The sequence below is a fragment of the Ambystoma mexicanum genome, chromosome 3p (assembly GCF_040938575.1).
Source record: "Ambystoma mexicanum isolate Mex_15411 chromosome 3p, UKY_AmexF1_1, whole genome shotgun sequence".
NCBI classification, from domain to species: Eukaryota; Metazoa; Chordata; class Amphibia; order Caudata; family Ambystomatidae; genus Ambystoma; species Ambystoma mexicanum.
Genome location: NC_090925.1, coordinates 410,145,156 through 410,167,398, shown reverse-complemented (window position 1 = coordinate 410,167,398; position 22,243 = coordinate 410,145,156). Strand labels below are relative to the sequence as shown.

Genomic DNA, 22,243 nt, shown 5'->3' with positions numbered 1-22,243 from the left:
CTATCATGCCTACATACACTAGAAAGACTATTTCTAGTCCACTTTGATGCAGGTAAATTAAATGCTGATATTCCTTGCATTCTAGAATACAATAGACTACATGCACTCTACGCACCCCATCTCAAAACCTATCCTGTTTCTCAGAAAGCAAAAGTTTGTCAAAACGAGTTCAAACTCACATTATACAGGATCTAACAACCATACCTCCAAAGAAATTAAAAGAAGTGAATACTTAATCAGTGACCACAACCAAAGCAGGATCTACTGCACAAACAAAACCAACTACCTCTTCAAAGAAACAACACACTTCCAACAAGTCTCTTACACACGAAATGTCTGGTCCATCCATTCAAATTTTCAAATGCAACTGGTGTAAATTGCCATGCAAATGTAACAATCAATTTCTATTCCAATTACCACCAATTATTGAAAACATTTACTTAAATGAGACAGACCAGTTATGTTTGCAAATGTTAGTCGTTCACAGAAATGCAACCAACAATCCTGACAACACTTAGTGTTTCTGGAATAAAGCAGGGATTGGACTACTGTGCTATAATGGTCCGATTCACTATAAACGCACAAGAAGATCCACAAGAATTTCTAATGTACTTACTACAAGTACTGGAAAACAAAAACATACCTATACATGAAATCATCCAGATTTCATACATATGGAAACATACAACAGTAGGCATAATCTACCACGCAGGAGCCTCAACCAATTCAGGTCACTACACTGCATACATAAAAAAGAAATGACTTAATAGTTTTTAGACCAACATTTATTTACTAATCTGAGTATAAACCTCTACAAAATGTCCTCACTAACCTTTAAATCGATACACTAATAGAATAAGACAACAGCTATCTAACAGTGAAAAACTATAAAGTTAGAATACGCCAACCAGTATCTAACTACAACCAGACAACTGCAATATACATTTTTCTATGGAAACCCTACAACAGTTATTACATGTAAAAATACTCAACAATTTCAAAACTACCAACAGTTAGAATATGCCAACAGGTATCAAACTGCCTCAAAATTCTACAACAACCAAACAGATAAATGAATACTGCTAAAATGCAACAAGAAATAAACAATTGGAATAAGCCAACTGGTATCTAATTACACCTATAGTACCACCACTTCAAACCAAAAACCATATACCCATTCAATTCCTCCTAATGAAATCAACCACCGAAAAATATAGTACCATAAACCTATTCAATTCCTCCTACTAAAATCAACCACAGAAAACTATTGTACCATAAGGTAGGTTTTTTTTTTTTTTAAATCCTGCATGGATTTTTTTCCCATTGACCCAATTATTTTATGAACAAACACAGGAACTGGGCAAATTGCACATTACACTGGTTTGAAACATAGTGCTTGTAAAGTACTAACTATGAGGGTCTACAAAGCACAGAAATGTCTGCTATGCAATGCAATAACTCATTACAAACTACCTTAACTAACATGTGATCTTTTCTTTTATCACAGAGAATGAAAAAACAATGTCTGCTCCAATTTTCCATACCATGAAAAAACTCCATACAACCTCAACAAAGCAAACAGTAATTATACAATGATTCGAGTCTCAAACACCCACACATAACACATCCATGAAAGCAGGCACCTGACCACTCACCACAACCCAAAATGTTTGCTTGCATGGGTGTCTTATGCTGCGATGGTTGTGACCAGCGCCTACAGTCTTGGGTGCATGGCGTGGACAAAACAATGCGTACAGCCTCAACAAAGCAAACAGTAAGTAGACCATAATTGGAGTCTTAACCACTGTAACACAACACACCCATGCAAGTGAACACCTGACCACGAACTACAACCCAAAATGCCAAAAGTCTTAGTTACCAACCTTCTGAACACAGTCCAAAAAACTACCTACCACACACCATGTCCACTGTCCTATAAATACTATTACACTACTGGCAACCAGTACAGAAACCTTTGAAAACATACACCCTATGTAACCCACATACCACAGTAAAAATGTTTGCTTGCATGGCTGTGTTATGCTGCAGAGGTTGTGGCCATTGCCTAGAGTCTGCAGCATAACAGACATGCAAGAAAACACCTGCCAACTGACCACAACCCAAAATCATAACACAACCACCTCAAACCCTATGCACTTCACTTGACATACTAATACAGTGCTTGCAGCCAATGCACAAACTCTTCACTGCATGCCCTCTGCACCCAATACTCAACTACCCAAAACCAAGACATTGGAGCATAATAAAATACCCAGTAGTGCTGTCAATTGTTGGTGTCCGCGAACAGCTGCGGTGATCAGGGACACCGCAATCACATCACAGCCTTTTCCCACCTAAACAAATGCAGCATTTGACCCATCTCTCACTCCCCTACCCTCTCCAGCCATTCTTACACACCAACACACTCCCCAAAATGGGATTTCAGCTCTGTTCCACGCCACGCTGTCCGTGGATGTCCGCGGATCCAACGTGGCGGGGCATCAAGAAAATGTGACACACCTCAAGCTTCACTCCAACCAATCGGCAAACACGCTGCCTGTCCGCGGACATGGCGCACACCCGCCGGCCAATCGGTGTCCTGTCCACGGAGCGAACAGAGAAGTATGTCCGCCGACAGGGCACAGGTATCACAACGTTTTTTGCACCTACTTTTTTGTCATGTAAAAAATAAACTACTGTAGGTATTTCCATCAAATCTACAGAAGCACGCTTTAGAGACCAAGTTGCCGCTCCTGCTGCAAATTTGATGAAAATCCACCCAGCGGTTTCGGCTGTAGGCGTGAGCAAAGTTTTAATCCATTAAGTCTATGGGAAAAAAAGAAATTTTGGGACCCCCTTTAACTTCCCAAGTCCCCTTGACCAAACCTCACCAAACTTGGCAAATACATTCAGAGCCGGCCGTATACTTTTCTTGCAAAGTTTGGTGAGGATTCATCCAGAGGGACCAAAGTTATAAGCCACCCAAAAAAGTGCTCTGCCTATGAGATGACCAACTTAACCATAACTACTGGGCCGCTACCGCAGGTCAAGAGATGGATATAATATCCTCTTTCACATCAGTACTGGCAACGGACAGCATCCAGTGTTCATGTGCATCTGAAACTCTCCAGTGTGCTCTGCCAGAGCAAATCCACCATCCTCCACTGCAGAAAGCCAAGATTTTTCAGCTCTGCTACCTTTGTACAGAACATGATTTCCTTACTTTTTGTCATATCATCAAGAACTTGTGATATCAAATAACAGCCACCTTCCCATATTGTCCAAAACAGCTAGCTGCAGGAACGTTTGTAGAAAGCTGCCTCGGTCTGAAGTACTTAGGATCTCACAAAGGAGGCTGTATGTATGCAAGGCAGATTAGCTGTTTATTCTCAAAATGGAGACTGATACTCTGACCTTTGCTGTGCAAAGATAATACACTGTTTTAAGCTTGCAGATTCATCCGCAGGTCCACAACAACTGGAGAGAAGTGGATTTTATTTTTGGAACTTTACCAATATTTTTCTTCTAACCTTTTCCCTTGCAGGTCTTATTCTGTCTTTTTTGGTTATGTGGCCTTGCATGCCGAAGGGTCAGGTTAACAAAACGTGTGCCGAATACATTTTACTGTACCCTTTTTGTGTAGATCTTTTTCGTCATTTGGGAAATGCTGCAATCAAGTGCACATTCTTTACTATAATACAAGAAATGCCTTTGTGTATACTAGTTGATCAGCCCTAGATCTGTTAACCTAGCTGCGTTCAAACCTGTGCTGAACATTTTGAGTGGAGTGTAGGTATAAATGGGGACTGGAAGGATGATGTGATATATGCCTGAGGGGGTGGTTATGCTCCCTGTAATTCATAAATGGAATGACTTTCAGAAAATGTGAAAAAGGGCAATGTTCGACTGAAGAACCAAATTAAGGTGACTCAATAAAAACTAGAATATCCTCAAAAACGAATCAATATTAAATAATGACACATACTGATGATACCTGCACATAAAACATGATCTGCTTGCACAAACATGGGAAATGAGTGACATGCTGCAGCTTTCAGCACTGAACACCATGCCTGGGCAAATTGAGAGGGCCCCTTTATCAACCCTAGATAAGATTGTATCATCCTATATTAAGAGGTACTTTTATACTCTCGAGATGAGACAGGATAATGTTGACATTGACCAATGGAGGGAAGCCCTCAGTGAAACATTGATGTCCAAGGGTAGCAACAATAAACTACTAATCAGGGTTTTTATAACTGAAATACCTGTGTAGAATACTCTATAGTAACTGCATGCTACATAAAATGGTATAAGCAGATCATGCCTCCCCCCAACCACAATGCATGCAATGCCAGACTGCGGTTGGTAACTTCATAGATCGGTTGTCACTCCAAATATTGAATAAAAGCTAGAATTTTCAAAATCTAAAATTAAAAATGTGCAAAACGGAATCTCGAATTTCAATAGGCAGTCTAAACGGAGAAGTTTGGTTCCTTTTTTAAAAATGTAAACAATCTTTGAGGGTCTTGGTGATTGAGGAAGCATGGATTGGAAATCGGGAACATTTATTGTTGAGTAGGAATTAAGTGGGCACAGGTGTTGCAGGAAATTAACCTGCATTTAAGAAGTTGTTTAAGTCAACCATTGTGTTCAAAAGACCAATTATATACATTTATTTTTAGTTGTCAATTTAATTTTAAAACTTCTATTTTGCTGTAGGTTTAATGCAATATATAGCAATTGTATGGTTTCATACTCCACCTTTTTTGTTCAAGATGTATGCTATCCATATTTTTACTTTCAGTATTTCCAGATCAAATCCGAGCAGTCACAAGTTGCTGGGTAAAACAGTCAGATCAAAAATGTGTACTCCTTAAGGTGCATGGGCAGATGGACCTTTTGTATTTCACCTTATGTAAAGTGGTTAGCTCATTCACAGGGACATGCAGCAGTGGCAATGGGCAAATGGTCACATATCACAAATATTAGTTGTGGTCGCTTCCATAATATCAATGAGACCTCTATCCATGAAGTGGGTAGAACCCCACCCCTCACACTGAGTCAGTAGATGAATGGTGTGCATGGGGGTTTGTTAAACATGTACAAGAACCAATGGTGTTAACAGAAGCTTGACCGGACATGGTGGAAAGTGGATGGGTCATCCTGAAGGTGGTTACTAGCTTTGACGAGGAGTGAAAAAGGTAGCGGGGAGGTGGCAGACTTAATTTGCACTTCAGTAGCGAAGAGTAGGAAACGTACTAATTATTCAAAATGTGATGGGTGTGAAACAGACACTCGCTCAGTTACACCCCTGCCACACACACATACTGTGGTCATCTGAAAGCAGGGGATGGGGGCATCAATCCTTTGGTTTTATTTTGTTTTTCACTTCTTAATAAAATGTCCCCTGAAATTATTTTTTAAGGAACAAAACCATACTCGCTATACCATTAGACATGGCATTGTGACAATAACATTTACTGATTTTTAACAAGTATGGATGCACCATAATTTATAAATACAAGATGGAGGTCTGGTTTTGGTCCCTATCTTTAAGATACTGGTTAATATATTGTGGGGACTGAAAGCAATGCTGAATTTGCGGCGGGAGAGTCCGACAGTGTGGCTGTAAAACCGTATTTGCAGCATCTTCTCAAGTGTTTGATTTAACTGTAACAATTGTGAAGTCTTAGTCCTTTATTTAATGGAATGGTTTTCTTTCAGGTGTGCTTCAGCTGCCATAAGAAGAAGCTTTTCTTCACCTGGCCTTACGAGTGCCGGATCTGTGACAGGTAAGCTAGAATAGTAGACCCTCCACACAATATGAAAATGAAATTATCAACTTTTCATTTTTAAGGAGACAACCGGGGGAGTTGGTATACTATTTGTATGCATGTTTTATCTGTTGTTTTCTTCAGTTTGGTTTAATTTGTTTTGCATTCTTATAGGTTTTGGTTTTTCTGTCATTCTGTTCCAGTGCTTATGTCTAATTCTGTTTTTCATGCTTGTATTGTGTTTTTTATACTAGTTTACTCTTCTAGCTGTACCATTTTGATATCCAGTTCATCCATTTTACTTTTTGTATAGGCTGTACTTTCTTTTGTTTGGCTACTTGTGTTTTTTCTTTGTCCAATCAAGTAACTATTTGATTTCATAGTAAATATTAACTTTGCAACATAGACCATTCAAGATAGAAATTATATTTGAAACCAATGCCAATCAATCTAATATATAAAGCTGAATATATGCATGTATATATGCTTGTCTGGCTATACAAATACATACTTTGAACCCACGTCTACCAAATTTTGTATGGATTCCTCTTTTGTCTGAGTCAAGATTGTAGTCTGTTTGGATGCAAAAATCTTATATGCAAGAATGTTTTGGGATGTGTGTGTGTTTGTCCGGCTATACAAATCCCACAGTTGAACCCACTGCTACCAATTTTGTATGGATTCCTCATTTGTCTGGGGCAAGATTGTAGTCTGTGTTTGGATGCAAACAGTTAACACTCTAGACCTCCTCATTTACTGATGCTCACCCCGATTCACTACAGTATGTACTAGGAGGCAACATTTGGAAAAGTGCCTGTAGCAAAATGTTCAATGTGTTGGTTATTCAATAGAACATGTATTACTACTGTACACAGTTTGAAAGTGTTTACTAAAGCATTATTAAAGGGAATATAAAAAGAATTTCAAGTTATCACGTCCCTCCAAATATGGGAAATGGCAAGGTTACAGTTCATTCACAACAAGAAAGTACAATCAATCTTTCTTGGACATTTTCTCAAATCTGCTGAAGCAATTGAATGACTGAAACATGCCATACAAAAAACAAACATCACTTGCAAAAGCTCCTTCTGATGCAAAGCAAAAATCAATATCACTTGCCAATCCAGAAGACAAGAGCAACTTTCTCCAGGGCAAATGAGATGCCAGAGAAAACTGAAACAAGACTTGCTTACATGAGGACAAGAGCAACATCCTCCAGGGCACATGACACCACAGCAAACTGAAGCAAGACTTGAGAACATGGGCAACATCATCCAAGGCACACGAGACACCACTCGATCAGGATGCGAGCAACGACGGGTGCCCCAGCTAGTACTATATAAAATAACTTGACAGTGCCATGTAGAAAACGATCAAGTGCCCAAGGAAGGCCATGGTCTACATTGGCCAAACGGTAGAAAAATACAACTAAACAGTGGAGTAAATTATAACTCTTCAAAGTGGACATTAAACATTTTTGTTGACAGTGAATGTAAAGGACAAAAGAGAATTTTATGTAAAGCGTTTCGCTCATTCACATCGACAAGAAGCAGTGGCAATTGTCAAATTTGCCAATGGTACTCTAGTATCCAGTTGGTCAAAATTAGCTACGGTTGCCTACCCCATCTGGTACCTATACATAAGTCTAAGCCTTATCCCAATGTGATGGGCAGATAACTATGTTCTCAGCTATTCCACCTTTTGAGTAGTTTGTTTCACTGGTTGTACTTTGCACTATCGTGAGGAAAGAGTTTTTCTCTCATTTAAATTATGCCTATTGCCAAATAAGTGCAAGCAGCCCATTGACTTAGTTTGTTGCTATATATTTGAGCCAGTTGACCGAATGAGCTCAAATTTCAACAGATCTAAGATAGAGTCTCAGGGGAACAGCCGAGTTGAATCAAATCGCCAACTATAATTGGAGCAGTACTGTTAACAATTTGGCTCTGATCTGTAAGATCCATTTCCAAATGCCCCATCTCCTAAATGGTTGATTTTGAGACCATCAAAATATTCTTCAAAAATGATGTTTCTAAGGTGCTTAACCTTTTGCTTTGCTTGTAGTCTGACAACCAGCAATTATGCCTTTTAGACTTTTTCTCTCTAACCCACAATAGCTTACCTTATGTCTCCTTTAAGGCGTCTATACAGATGTATTGCTTCCTTAGTTTTCAGTTCTTGCGCCGTGTTTCCTTCTTTTCCCCCTCGCAACACTCTCCACTCTGTCCAACACCCTGTAAACCCCTGGCACATCCAGCAACTTCCCATCCCTCCAGCACCCTTGTCTACCTGCCCTCCCCCTAGCTCATTTGCGCCCCTCCCCACCCCAGATACTCATTGCACCACTGTCCCATGCCTAGCTCATACCCATTGCTTAAAGCAGAAGAGACGTTTTGCATTCCACAACGTGCAAAGTCTTTCTCGTCTTTAACACTGTATATGTTGGAGATATATTGAAGTCGTCTTTCACGATTGAAATGTGTAGTTAGTTGTAATATTAGACTCAGTAACTCTTTGCTGCGAGAATGACGACAATGCGTTTTTCCATGCAACAGATGCTGTGAGCAAATTCAGATTTCCCAAGCCACTTCGAGCTTTTCGTTCTCTGATCATGGAGAGGTTCAAACCATTTCACATCTTCATCCTCCTCCAGAAGGCTTTTTGGTTGTCAAACAGCATATTGTTAGCACTGTTTTACTATTTCTTCAACTGTAACAGGAATGTCCATATGACATTATCAAAGGGTGTAATGGGACTGAAACCAATAGGTTTATATTTAGCTCCTAAAAAATTGGGGTAGGTGCACCCTTTGACAAAGGCATTTTCCATTGATATCAGAGGACGGGAGTACTAAATTAGCTCTGTATCGATCCACAGGAACCTGGTCAGGCTATGCTTTGTGGGATACTAAGCTGTCAGCAATTGGATCCTCTGTCAGAATTTCTGATATCAGACAGTGGGTTTCATCACACCAATTAGGCCTAATTTCCATGCAGGTAACATTTAGCATTATATATATTACTGAACTACATAATCCAGTCTATGGCAATAGTTGGCATTATATGACCCTGCTTATGAATGGAATGGCCATCTGTCTGTGCCCAAAAGGAGTTGGTGTTGAACTTCAGCTGCAACGTTTCTTTCTTTCCATGGACCAGTATTGGCTTTTCTTTTTCGAATTACATGATTATACTCTGTTCTTGCAGATGACAGCCCAACACCTTCTCATACCCCCTCTTTAGCAAAGTAAAAAGCTATTTTTTTGCTTACATTTTTGTGTACAAAGTTCCATTTTGCCATTTCCCTTTCCACAGATTCTTACTATCCCGTGAAATGTGAATCTACGGCCAGCACTGTTAAATTTCCATATGATTTGAGAATATCATGGTTCCAAAGGTCAGAGGCTCTCCAAAAACTTCAATTTCCTTATTCTCAGCAAGTGCTCCATTACTTTACCCTTTGGCAACGAGTCCCATATCCATCTTTCACAATTTATGCTTGGTAAATTCGCCCTACCTGCTCTATATGCGATACAATCTGGGTGGATGGGCCTCAAGTTGGCATCATTTGTAAGAAGAGGATTTTGACAATTTTTCACTCTCTCCTCCATCTCTACATCTGCTACATTCAAACATTGTTTGATACTTTCTAAATATAATCTACAGAGGGGGCACTTCACGCACAATTTTGGAGAGCCTCCCACTCAACTGTTTATAATCCTGATGGCATGAAACAACTTGATTTCCCGCAATAATTGACTTTCTTGTGCCATTTTCTTTTGTAAAAATAATAATGGTATCTCGAAATATAAATCCTCATTCACAGCTTTTTCACAAACTACCATTACAGATCTGTTCTCTTCCTTTTAAAATGTCACCCTTTTATAAGCAAGGGCATTTTTTGATTTGTCATGGATCTCTTTGCAGTCCATCTAAAACATTCCACACGCATCTGGGAGGAAGCTCTCATTTTTACTATATCGAATACTAGAAAAATTAACTAATCTTCCTTTGCTGTCCCTCTACACTTTAGTACTTGAAACATGGGCAAAATGCCTCGAGAGACTCATGCAAACTCTGATACACCAGGACCAGACTGGTTTTATACTTCACTGTCACTCTTCTGATAACTTGCAATGATTTTCTACATATAATTGAGGGGCTGTCTGAACCAGATGACAGTCCTGTCACTAGATGCTGACAAGGCCTTCGACGGGGTGCAGTGGGAGTGTATGGTCACTGTTCTCCAGGGATTTGGCTTCACAGGTCAAATTGTACATATGATCCAACCTCTCTACCACACACCCCATGCTGCTGTTGTCAAAGTTCATACCTCTGAGCTTTTCCTGCTGCACAGTGTCACCTCTACTATATGTGCTAGCAATTGCCTATGAAATTGCATGCAGAAACATATTGGGCTGGGATTATAAAAGGGAATACAGAGCATAGTCTCCCTTTACGCGGATGATCTTTACTCCATCAGCAATTATACCTGCTCCCTGCCCAGAATCCGAACAAAACTATTAGAATATGGGCCAATTGAGGGCTGTTGTGTTAACTGGGACAAATCGGAAATTATGCCTCTATGAGCGGATATACTCTGGCACCCCGGTGCACTTGTCTTTTAGGCTACAGAGGCAGCACATTAAATACCTTGGCTTCAATGTAAGCGCGCCCCTCTGATTTAGTAGATTTTAACTATCCTCCAATTCTGCAGAGAATAAAATCAGACCTTGAAAGAGGGCAGGCTATCCTCTTCTCATTTACTGGAACGATAAACAAAATTAAAAGGAACTTGATGCCGAAAATTACTTACCTAGCCACTGATTTCTCCACCCATCAAACCACCCACCGAAACAGCGGTATGATGGTTTGATAGGGTGGTGGCGAAATTCATCTGGTGGGGCAAAAAAGCATGCCTAAATAAATCCATTCTCCAGGCCTCTAAGACCAATGGTGGTCTAGCCCTCCCTTCATTGAAGGCCTATTACCTGGCAGCAAAGGTGATCGGGGACCAGCGATAACTCAAAAATAACGACACAACCAGTTGGTGATCCACTGAATAGCAATTACTGAGCTCTTTCAAACTTCAGGAGGTTATTGCCATCCCACCCCACCCCACCTAGACTCCTCCTGAGGCTGATTAGGACCCACCCCATCATAGGTCCCACTGAATGCACACACTGACTGGGTCTAATGTCCATGAAGTCCTGCCCTGGATTAGCTTGAAAGCCCAGCTGTCCTTTGGGTCCCCCATACAGATACATAGTTGACAGACCACTGCTTTGGGCAGGGACCCAGAACTTTGACAAACTTTTAAAGCCTGTTTTTTGGAGAAGAGATCCAGGTGTTCGGCCAGGCAGAAGCCAAACACAGAGGCTATTGCTATGTCTGCCTTCTGTTTTCTTAAGTGATAGGCCAAGTTAGTTGGTTAGGATTCAGACTAAGGGCTCTTTTTCTTTTTGGACCTTTGAAAGCACTATTGGATTCAGTTTGGTAGGCAGGTAACTCCCCTCCTAGCAGTTGTGCTAGATAGGCATTTGTTTTTTACTTTTAATAAACACCCTTGAAACTTGTCAGTATTTAGTCCGACTCTTTCTGGTTTTCCAATGGGGAATGCGAATCAGCACCAACTGCTCCACTGCTCAAGGAAGTATGAGCGGCTCATGCAGCTGCATGCATACGTAAGATGGATTTCTAGAATCTGTCATAAGTGCGGATTCTGGGAGGCCATCCTATAATCGTGAACCAGTTCTGGACACTTGGGTCTAGTCAAACTCTGTCAAGGTACAATCAGAGCAGCAAGGCTTAGGCTTCAGGATTAGTGGCAGTGGTAAAGTGGTACAATAAGACTCATGCAGCGTCCTCAAATAAAATAAATCATCTTGGCATTCTCAATCTTAATGTATTTTTAAACAGTTCACCGTGGACAACCCTCTGTCGGGTTCACTTTTGTCAACACATTGTTTCTTGGGACTTGGAGTTTGCCCCTCTTTATTGACATCCCTCCGTCTGGTTCACTCTTGCCATCTCACAATTCCTTTTACTTCCTTCTATTGCAGGATTCACTTCCCTCACATTCTCAATGGTTTGTTGGACAAAGACTTTTGACTGTACAGTGATTTTTCTAGAGCCCTGTATGACAACTTTGATCTTTACTGGGGGGGTCTCCAACAACGTTTTGGTATCAGTAGTTTCAATCAACACAGGATCAACCAGAGCCTCCCGAGTGGGCATCCACGTGGTGTCGGTCCTTTCTGCAGCTGGTCTTCCCTTAGCAATTGACATTTCTTTGAACTTTCCTCAATGGACCCCTTTGCGACTTTCAATCAACACAGTTCGGTTTCTTATCGGTTCTCCCATCGTCACAGCGGCTGTGATGAACCTCGAGTCATAGCTTGTATCTGGAGTCAAGGCCGTTACCCCAGTAGCAGGCATCTCCCTCGGTCCTGCTTATCAGCGTAGGGACGCTCTGTGTACTGTTGACATCTGCTGCAACGCACTTGAGCTATTCTTTGTGGTCTTACAATTCCTTCCACTGAGGTCTCGCAGCACTGGATTGGAAAGGGCAAGGTCGCGTCTCTCCTTGTCAGCCTTTTGGTTCGTGCCACCTTTCTCCTCCTCTTGAACTGCCGTGCTTGGATAGCTGTCTCATCATGCGGTCTGCTTTCATCGTATTCTTGTCTCCACCTTTTATCCCTGTGGGGAAAGGAAAGGGCTGTCGGGTGTGTGTGGGATCCTGGTCAATTGTCTGACCCTTCTACTGGGACATGTCAGGTAAACGGTTTTGGTGTTTGTCGTCTTTCGTGGTGGGCAAAAGTTTGTATCGGAAAAGGGGGGGTAGAGTGTTTGGGTATCCTATGTGGTAAGATGGAGAGAATGTGTTATAAGAAGGGGTAATTGTATTCTTCATCCTTGGGGTGTGTGGAGGGGGGGTAGGTAGTGTAAAATGAATAGGGGGGATTATGGCAACAGTAGTGTTTTTGTCCATGCTAACTGGGAGTTCAAAAAATAACCAGAGGGACATGAAAAAGAATGACCAGGAGTAATCTGGTAGGACACAGGGAAAGAGGGATTCTGGGAGTGATCATTTCTGGGTGCAACAAGGTTTGGGATCCTAGGGGATTGGTCATATACAAAGGGGTTGTTGGATCTAGGCAGGAGAGATTCAATGGGAGCAAGGTAGACAGATGTACTACAGCCTACAAAGGCCCCCGGGATCTCGTAGTCCTCTTTCTTCCTCGGTGCAATACCGCTTCTCACCTGGAATATTCCCCTGAGCACAACCCCGGGTTCCCCTACCTAGGTGGTCCTTCCCCACTCTACTTCTGGGGTTGGGATAAGAGAGCCAGTTCTTCTCTGGCCACCTGAATAAGGGATTGCCAGGATCTACTTGGGAGAAAACCCTCACGTTTCACACTTTTTTTTGGTGGCTTATAACTTCACTCCCCCTGGATGAATCCTCACCAAAATTTGCAAAAAAAAGTATATGGCCGGCTTTAAAATTTTTTGCCAAGTTGGGCATGGTATTTTGCAGGGGTCGGAGGTGGGGGTGCAAAGTTATAGGGGGGCCCACATTTTTTTCTCCATAGACTGAATGGGGAAAAACTTTGTGCGCTACTAAACGCTGAACGGCTGGATGGATTTTCACCAATTTGCAGCAGGGGCTTGGGTCAGAAAACGTGCGTTTGTGTGTTTGGTGGAAATCTGACCAGTGTTTGTTGCAAAGAACTGAAATACACGTCCCTAAAAAAATTAGTGATATCTGGGTTCGCTCCGCTTACCCCATTTCCCTGTTCACTCCGCAGACAGAAGTGTAATTGGCTCTCAGTACGGTGTGCTGTCGGAGTAGTTTGGACGCAGGTGGTGTTTGGCTGGAGGGAAGCATGGTGTGCGTCAACATTTTTTGGGAAAGCCGCCATGGTGTGTCTGAGGACAGTGCAGAGGCGGCAGGGTCTGGAAAATGTACCGTACGGAATGTGTTGGTGGCAATAAGGGAGGGAAGGGGTGGGGGAGTGAGGTGGTTCATGTGACATATGTAGGCAAGTACTTTGTGTGGTGATTGGTGGCAGCTGTCTTCACAGCCCCATAGCTTCTGACGTGACCTGTTTGCGGCGACCTCTTTTCGTGGTGAATGGTGGCAAGTCAGTTGCAGAAGGGGAGTGAATTGCACATGACACAGGTTGGGTGGGAGTGCTGGTGGAAATGCGCTGCGGATGGAATGCGGTAGTTGGGCACATGGTGGCATGCATGGGTGAATGAAGGTGCGGTGGGTCTGTGGAAGGATTAGACTATAGGGTGCATGGCCGAAGGCCATAGGATGTAGGGTGTACGGCATGCTCTCAAGAGCGTAGGGCTGCAACATACCCACCGCAGGAACGCATGTTTGACTCTGCATTTGGTAGAGGGTGGTGCTTGCATAGTGTGGTGTGTGCAGATTGGTTGCAGTAGGGCAAGTGTTTGCAAACAGAATGTGTGTAGGTTGGCAGTGACACAGTACTTTGTGAATGGAAGTTGGTAGGCCCATAATTTGTGAATGGAAGTGCAGAGGGGTGCAGGACAGTGTGTTTTGTTTGTACATTATTTTAGCTGTTGGAATTTGTTGCTGCATGGTGGTGCGCAGGTTGGGTAGGAGTGCTGGTGACAGTGGTGTATGTGGATGGTCATAGTTGGTCATAGTTGGTGACGTGCATGATGGCATTATGTTGCTGTGGGTGTGTTAAAGGCCTATCATGTGTGCAGATTTATTGAAGTAGTCCCAATGCTGTGAAAATGTTGTGGTTAGTGATGCAATACTTTGTGAATGGCTGTGGGTAGGGGTGGTGGAGGCTGTGGTATGTTTGAGGATTCTACTAATTGTGACCTGTTTACGTGAATGGGTGTTTTATGGTGTGGGGGAGTTGGGGTGAAGTGCCGCTACCTACGTATGTTACGTTTGTGCATAATGTTAGCTGCCCACATGGGCATTATGGTAACTGTTGCAATTTGTTGCTGCATAGCCCCATGGCAGTGTACAGGTTGGGCATTGAGTAGCAGTGGTGTGTATGTGGATTGTCATAGTTGCTGACATGGTGACATGCATGGTGGTATTACGTTGCTGTGGGTGTGTTCAAGGCATAGACTATTGGGTGCATGGCGGAAGGCCATAGGCCATGCACTCAAGAGCCTAGGCCTTGAGGACACCTACGGCAGTAATGCATTTTTGAATGTGCATCAGAGGGTGGGCACATGTAAGGAATGGTTGTGGAGCACATTTCAGCCGTTATATAAACAGAATGTGGATAGGTTGGCAGTGGTACAATACTTTGTGAATGGAAGAGGGTGCGCCCATAGTATGTGATTGAAAGTGCACAGGGATGCAGGAGAGAGTGCTTGGTTTGTAAATTATGGTAACTGTTGCAATTTGTTGCTGCATAGCTCCATGGCGGTGCACTGTGGTTGGATATGCTGCAGTGAAATATCATGCTGTGTGGGCACTGGGTGCAGTGTTTGCATACTGTCAGTATGGTAGAGGGTATGGTTGAAGGGCAGCTTGTATGTATTTGGATAGTGTGCTGTGTGCACAATGCTTGTTTGAACACCACCCCATCCGTGCCCCCTTGTGACTGTCTTTTTTTAATATAATGGTTTTGTAGCTTTACAATGTTGTAAACGTTGTGGTTAAGTTGGCAGTGACCCAATCATTTCTGAGTGGAAGTGGGTAAGACAATAGTATGAATGGGTGTAGGGGTGCCGGAGACAGTGTAATGTTTATACATTATGGTAACTGTTGCATGTAACGCTGTGCATGTCCATTGCTCTGTCGGTTGGTTAAGAGTGCTGGTGCCAGTGGTGCATATGTGCATAGTTGTAGTTGGTGACATGCTGACATGCATGGTTGCATTACAGTGGGGAATGCAAGTTTGGCAGTGCATGAGGCACAGGGTGGTGATCTTTGGAGAATGGTTGTGGAGCACTTTGCAACTCACTTGTGGTGCTGCAGCACGTTGACAAAGTGTGTATTATGCATTCCATGGTTGTGGTGATAGTTGCAACATGCTACAGTATTTGGTGTGTGGCAGGAGATATTGCAGTGAGAAGTTGTGTAGTGTGGCCACAGGGTGCAGTGTGTAGGTAATGCAAGTAATGGAAGTGGGTATGGTTGAAGTGCAGCTTATGTGTTTGCTTACACTGATGTGTGCAGATTTATTGAAGAAGGCTCAATGTTGTGAAGCTGTTGTGCATAGGTTGCAGTGACACAATAGTTTGTGAATGGCAGTGTGTATGGGTGGTGCAGGCTGTGGTATGTTTGTGGATTCTGCTAAGTGTGACACATTTTCGTGAATGGGTGTTTTATGGTGTGGGGGAGTTGGGTAGAAGTGCTGCTACGTATGTTACGCTTGTGCATAATGTTAGGTGCCCACATGGTTGCTTGCTTGGATGTATAGTGTTTTGGTGGGTATGGAAAGGGCTGCAATGTTGTTTGCATGGCCAAAGGTGCGCTGGGTGTGTCTTGGGATGTTTGTGAATGCTACAATTGTGCATTCTTTAGCAGAAGTTTGTGGTGGAAGGTCTTTGCAATCAAAAGGAACATGTACTGAGAGTGTTTAACAGGAAATATGGAGTAGTGTATAGAAATGACAGTGTGCGATGCAGAGGTTTTGTATGTGATTGGTGCATACGTGTTTGAAAATTTGACAGCACCCAATTGGGGGAGTGCTGCAAAAATTGACTCTGCAAAGGGAAGAAGTATTGTATGAGCTTTACTGGCCGTGGCGCTCACTGTAGATGGGGAAAGCGCTAATGTGCATCCTGCCATTATGAGCAGGGTGGAAAGGGAAATGGAATTGTGGGAAATATGCAATCAGGAGTTTAGGACGTGGTTCACAGGAAGGGGGTGGTACCATTTTGTCCCAATACTGTGTCGTGAGGGAGGTTGAGATGGAGAGACGCACAGTGCTTATCGTCAGTGATACCTTTGTGCGCCATCTGCACAGGTGTTGTGTGTAAAGAGGCGTCGCTGGTAATTTCGAGTTGTAAGGAGTGGACGCTTTCTGGGCCCGTCGGGGTGACTGCAGTTTCGTTTCGCTGGAATGGTTTGCCTTTGCAGATATGTTGCGTCCGTCATGAACTTGGACTTTGTCATGGTGTCATGGTGCACTATGGAAGTCTACACTTGGGTTACATGTCATGTGGGCGATTAATCAGTCGCCTGAAGAGGTTGCTGACTGCAGTGATGCATATTTTTCCAACTGCAAAGGTCGTTTTCTCATGCATAACACCAAGAGGAGTGTGGGTCCATCACAGTGTAATTTGTCCCCAGTCAGAGGTCGGAAGGTCTGCTATAACAGAATTATGCGTAAGTTTATGCAGACTGCTGGCATGTTTTCCACCCACTATGAGATCGTGAGGTCGCAAAATATGCAGTGGTTTCGTAGAAAAGGCATTTATTTGAGCGCCATTGACAATGGCATTTTATTTTTACACTGTGCAGTAATCATTGACCAGAATGTGGTAAAAATGTGCGTAGCGGCAAACAAACACATATAAAGAGAAAATGCAAAAAAAGTTGCTTGCATGCACGTAAAAAAAAACCTTTATACATCTACGCTGGAAGACTGAATCCCCTACCCACTTTGATATTGTTTACCACCCCCCCTCACTATCACGAAAGGGTAGTGGATTATGTGGTACTTTCAGGATTACACGTGCCACATCCTGGATGGCTATGTAGATGTATGCAGATGGAAAAATCGTGCATACTTTCATTGAACTTTGTAGTGGAAGTGCTTTGGAATTGGCACAACATTTGTACTGTAAATGTGTAACGGTACATTTCAAGTGTTGTACAGGAGTGGCAGTGTTGGATGATGACGGCTTCGATGCGATTGGTGGATGCGTTTGTGCCTATTTACACGTAACCCAATGAAGTAGAGCTGCAGAGAAGATGGTGCAAAGGGAAGGACTGCTTCAGCTTTACAGGGGTGCGGCCCTTGAGATACTTTGGGAGGCGCTTGTGCTAAAATCTGCCCTTTACACCACCTTGCCCAATTGCCATGGCAGTTTGGGGATTAGCCAATCAGGTAGTGTGGGTGTGGTAACAGAAAGGGGAGGTGAAACTGTTTTAGATTATACTCTGCGTACTGAGAGTGGCTGACATGGCGAAACACATTGTGTTGACTGTAGGTGATCCCTTTGTCTGCACAACTATTCCCTGCAAAGACACTTTCACAGCAATTTTGTTTTGGAAGGAGTGGTCGCATTGTGGAACGCTGTGTAGGAGTGCAATTTCGCCGATATGCATGCACTTTGCAAAGACCTCAACACTTTTCCAGTAGTAGATGTTATCGTCCTCCATTACGGCGGCATGCATATGGGTTACCTGCCTTGCTTAGATTTGTTCCATAGACAAGAGGATATATCTGAATGTTGTGAGGATGCTTTTTCCCACCGCCAAGGTGCTTTTCTCATCCATAATACCACGAAGAGTATGTCCCAGTGATCATGGAGGTTTCGAGCCAGACGCAGGAAGGTGTCATCAACAGAAGCATGTATACTTTTTTGTCCGCTTATGGAATGTTGTTCTGCAACAATGACCTCATTAGTTGTGAAAATGCTGAGTTTTTCCAAGAAAATGGCATTTTGCTGTCACCCGTTGGCAATGCGGTTTTGTTTGCTCATCTACAGAATGCAGTGAAGAGTTTACTGTACTAATGTGAGCACAAGAAAACACAAAAGCTAATAAAAACGGAAAAAATGTTTCTGTAGAAGCATCTAAACATAAACAGGCTCTCTTAAGAGTCGCCCCTTATCATGAATTACCCCTACCTTGGTTGCAAGTTATTCCCCCATGGTCACATGCAGCACGAAAGGGAATGGGGGACTAACTGTAGGGATTTTGTGGGTGGCTGCCATGAAAATGGAACTGTGGGGATTGTCCAGTGAGATGCTTAGGGTGTGCAGTAATAGGAAGAGGGACTCTGCTTTACTCGGGCCCGGCCCTCGATGTACTTGGGGGACCCACAAGTGCCACATTCAGCGCTTCTCACCATGCTGGCCTATGGAAATGGGACTGTAGCGATTGTCCCATCAGGTGGTGCACAGGGTGTGCCTCACAGGAAAGTGCGCCAATAGGAAGGACGACGACTCCTGCTTTACTGGGGCGCGGCCCTCGTGGTACTTGGAGAAAGCCACGTGCCAAATTCTACGCTTCTCAGCATGCTGGCCAATGGAAATGGGACTATGGCCTTTGGCCAACCGGGTGCTAAGGGTGTACATCACAGGAAAGAGCACTAATAGGGAGAAGGGGTCCTCCTGCTTCACCGGGACGTGGCCCTCACTGTCATTGGGGTAAGACACGTGGCACATTTTGCACTTCTCACCATGGTGGCCAATGGGAATAGGAGTATGGACTTTGGCCAATTGGCTGCTCTGGGTGTGCGTCACAGGAAAAGTCAGCATTCACTTTTTCCATTACTTTGTGTACTGCGGCTGGCAAACATGTCAAGATGCACAGTTTTCGTCGTGGGTGATGGCTTTGTGGAAGATCTGTGCGTGTATGCCCCCCAGGAAGACTTGTCTGGCAATTTCGGTTTGAAGGACACTTTGTGGTGTAGTGTCGAAGCGTGTCGTTTCGGTGGACTGCTCGTAGAATGTCAACACGTGGCCTCTTCGGCAACTGTACATATTATGATATTGCACTTTGGAGCCTTCTTTATGGGTTACATGCCTTGTTCCTCTGTCTTCCGTCAACTGAATATGATGAAAGCAGTGCAGCGCATTCTTCCTACTGCCAAGCTGCTTTTCTCATGTATACCCCTGAAAATAGTGTGGCAGTATTCCAATGGTTCCTGTCGCCAGCCAGAGGTCGGAAGGGGTCTCATCAACAGAAGCATGTATGAGTATGACTTGAGTGCTGCTGGGATGTTCTCCTGTGAGAATGAGAACATTGGTTCGCAATACATAAACCTTTTCAAGGCAAATGGCATGTCTTTGTCGCACGGTGCAATGAAATGTTTCACAATCTACACACTGCACTGAAAACCCTATTGTAAGAATGTGAGCTTACGCTGAAAACACACATTTACGTAAGAAAACCGCAAAAAAAGGTTCTTTTAAGGGCCACCACAACTAACGACGTCTGCTCCCCTGGGTGAAAGTTATTTCCCCACTCCTGCGTGCGCCCAGCACGAAATGTCCGAGTATTGCGATAGTTGCAGGTTGTTACGTGTTCCATACGCCCCTTTTGCAGATGACGCCCATAGAAATGGGCCTGCAGAGGCTACGGGATTGGGCAATAAAGTTTGTGGGTGTGGTGTGTACGGACAGAATGTGCTACACAGTGTACTTGCAGAGAGAAATGCAGAGGGTGAGTTTCATGAAGCACAGGTTTCACGGGATTGCGACATACATTGACTGAAAGTGAATGGAAAACTGTGCAGTGGCTACTCATTTTGCAATCTTATCATATGCATGTGTAGCGCTATACTAGTAACAATGAAGTGTCTGATTTTTGTTTCTATGTGTGACACTTTGGTGACAAGCAATCATGCCTATATTATTGTAGATCATTGTACAGGGAAAATTGCATAGCATGTTTCACGAGTTACAGTGCCGTTTGTGATGGAGGCACTTGCCCAGTTCATGCGTTTGTTTCTGATCTCTTGCGTGCATTTCTATTGTATTATGCACAGCACGAATACTCTTCCCCAGCTATCATGTTCATCTTACTATGCCAGCCATCCCGATTTTTGAACACCCCATCTAAATTGGCTTGGTGCCCTTCTTGAAAGTAGTGATATTTATGTTGTAGTTAGTGTTGCGCTGTGTCTCTTGAAAACGCTCTGCAGCACATAAAACACATAAAACAACCTCTTTGTAAAGCTACCACCCTTTCTAACCGATTGAACTACTCTGTTAACCAAACTACCACGGCTCCCACCCTGCATGCATGCATTGGAAATTCTGTTTATCTGTGAAAGGTGCTTTCTTTATTTACCTTTTTTCCTTTCCCAGTTAATTTATTATGGTGTTTTCACACATGCCACAGAAGGAACGGCAGGAAAGGTCCAGTACAGAAGGGGCAGCACCTACCTGGATACTATAGGGGACGTGCCGGGAGACAGAATTATTGGGTGGCCCTCACCTACATAGATGCCTGTCATTGTAATGCTCCCATAAGGACCGTTTCCACGCACTTCCAAGTACCTTCCCTCTGTACAGTAGCACATTGCAGTACATGCACAATACAATGCCCTTTGCCGGGTAAGGGTCTCTAGTGTGGCATATGGTTTGCTAAGGTTGTTTTTACTGCTCCACTGTCCTACAGTAGAGCCCCTCTTGTTGCCTGCAGCAGATGTGGGAAATGCTTTACATGAAAGTACCCTACGTAATTGTTGGAAGGCCGGTAGCCTGCCCACTGATCCCTTGTGCCTTCATTTCAGTTGTTGTTACATGCAGTACAAACACTTTATGCTACTCCATTAGTGTTAGGGGTGCATTCACGGATCGACATACATTGTGGAATACAAGAATGTTTACAATAACGCAAAAGACAGCTTCATTACGTGCAGCAGGAAGCCATTTATTCTGTGCAACCCATGCAGCTACAGTGCTTTTCCAACCACCAGTAAGGTTGTTTGCGCTTTGCATATTCTGCTGTTTACTTACTTGCTTTTACATGCACTAGTATGTGCGTGAGGAAGGTGCACCAGCTTTGCCATTTTGCAGGCAATAGAGGTGCAATATTCATGATCTTGTCATGTTGGATGGTAAAATGATAAATGCTTTTGTATTCGTTGTGTACTGTGAAACATGTAATAAGTAGCTAATGAAGCCCCACTTAGTAAACAATTGTACAGACAAAACATAGCACAACACACAGAAATAGCATGTGCAGGGAAAGTAAAGTCAGCAAGAAAGTGTGACTGATTATCTTCATGCACAGAAAGAATTGCTGTGTTTTAAGCCTGCTTTTTCCCGTATGTATATATCATAGGATATGTTATGTAAAGGAGATTTATACCGCGCACTATCGCCACCGGAGTGGTCCCCTGGCGCTCTGGCGGCTCTGAAAAAGGGAAGGGTGGGGGTGAGCTAGTGGGAGAATGGTGAAAAAGTGCAAGAGAGCAGTGATGGGCTGTTGGCAGCCTCAGCCCGGTGGGTCCATTGGCAGGGCTTGGGGTGTTTTACGGTCCCTTGTCATCGTGTGCTGTTGGGCGAGTCTGTGTGGTTTGTCTTGTTGTTGCAGTGTAGTGAAGTTTGTGCGGATTGCTGTGCTGTAGGTTTGTGGTTGTTTGGTTAGAGTTTGAGAGGCGTATGCAAGGGGTGAAGTTGTCAGTGGATCTGTTAATTGGCATTGTTGTCCTTGCAATTATGTCTAGGTGTGGTGCTTGCTATCATTCACCATTCCATCTGAGTGTGGAGATTGCTAATATTCAATATTCTATCTAGATGTGACGCAGGCTAAGGTTGAGCATTCCGTGTAAG

At 43.3% G+C, this 22,243-nt stretch overlaps 1 protein-coding gene across 1 annotated transcript in view; it reads left to right on the top strand.

Moving 5' to 3' along the window:
* The window catches only part of LOC138580499 (protein spire homolog 1-like), a 1,163,133-nt gene that overhangs the window by 1,010,608 nt on the left and 130,282 nt on the right, over positions 1 to 22,243 (top strand). Inside the window, exon 13 of the mRNA XM_069651091.1 lies at positions 5,728 to 5,795. Within this exon, the coding sequence (XP_069507192.1) occupies positions 5,728 to 5,795 (68 nt within the window). The remainder of the gene's footprint in view (positions 1 to 5,727; positions 5,796 to 22,243) is intronic.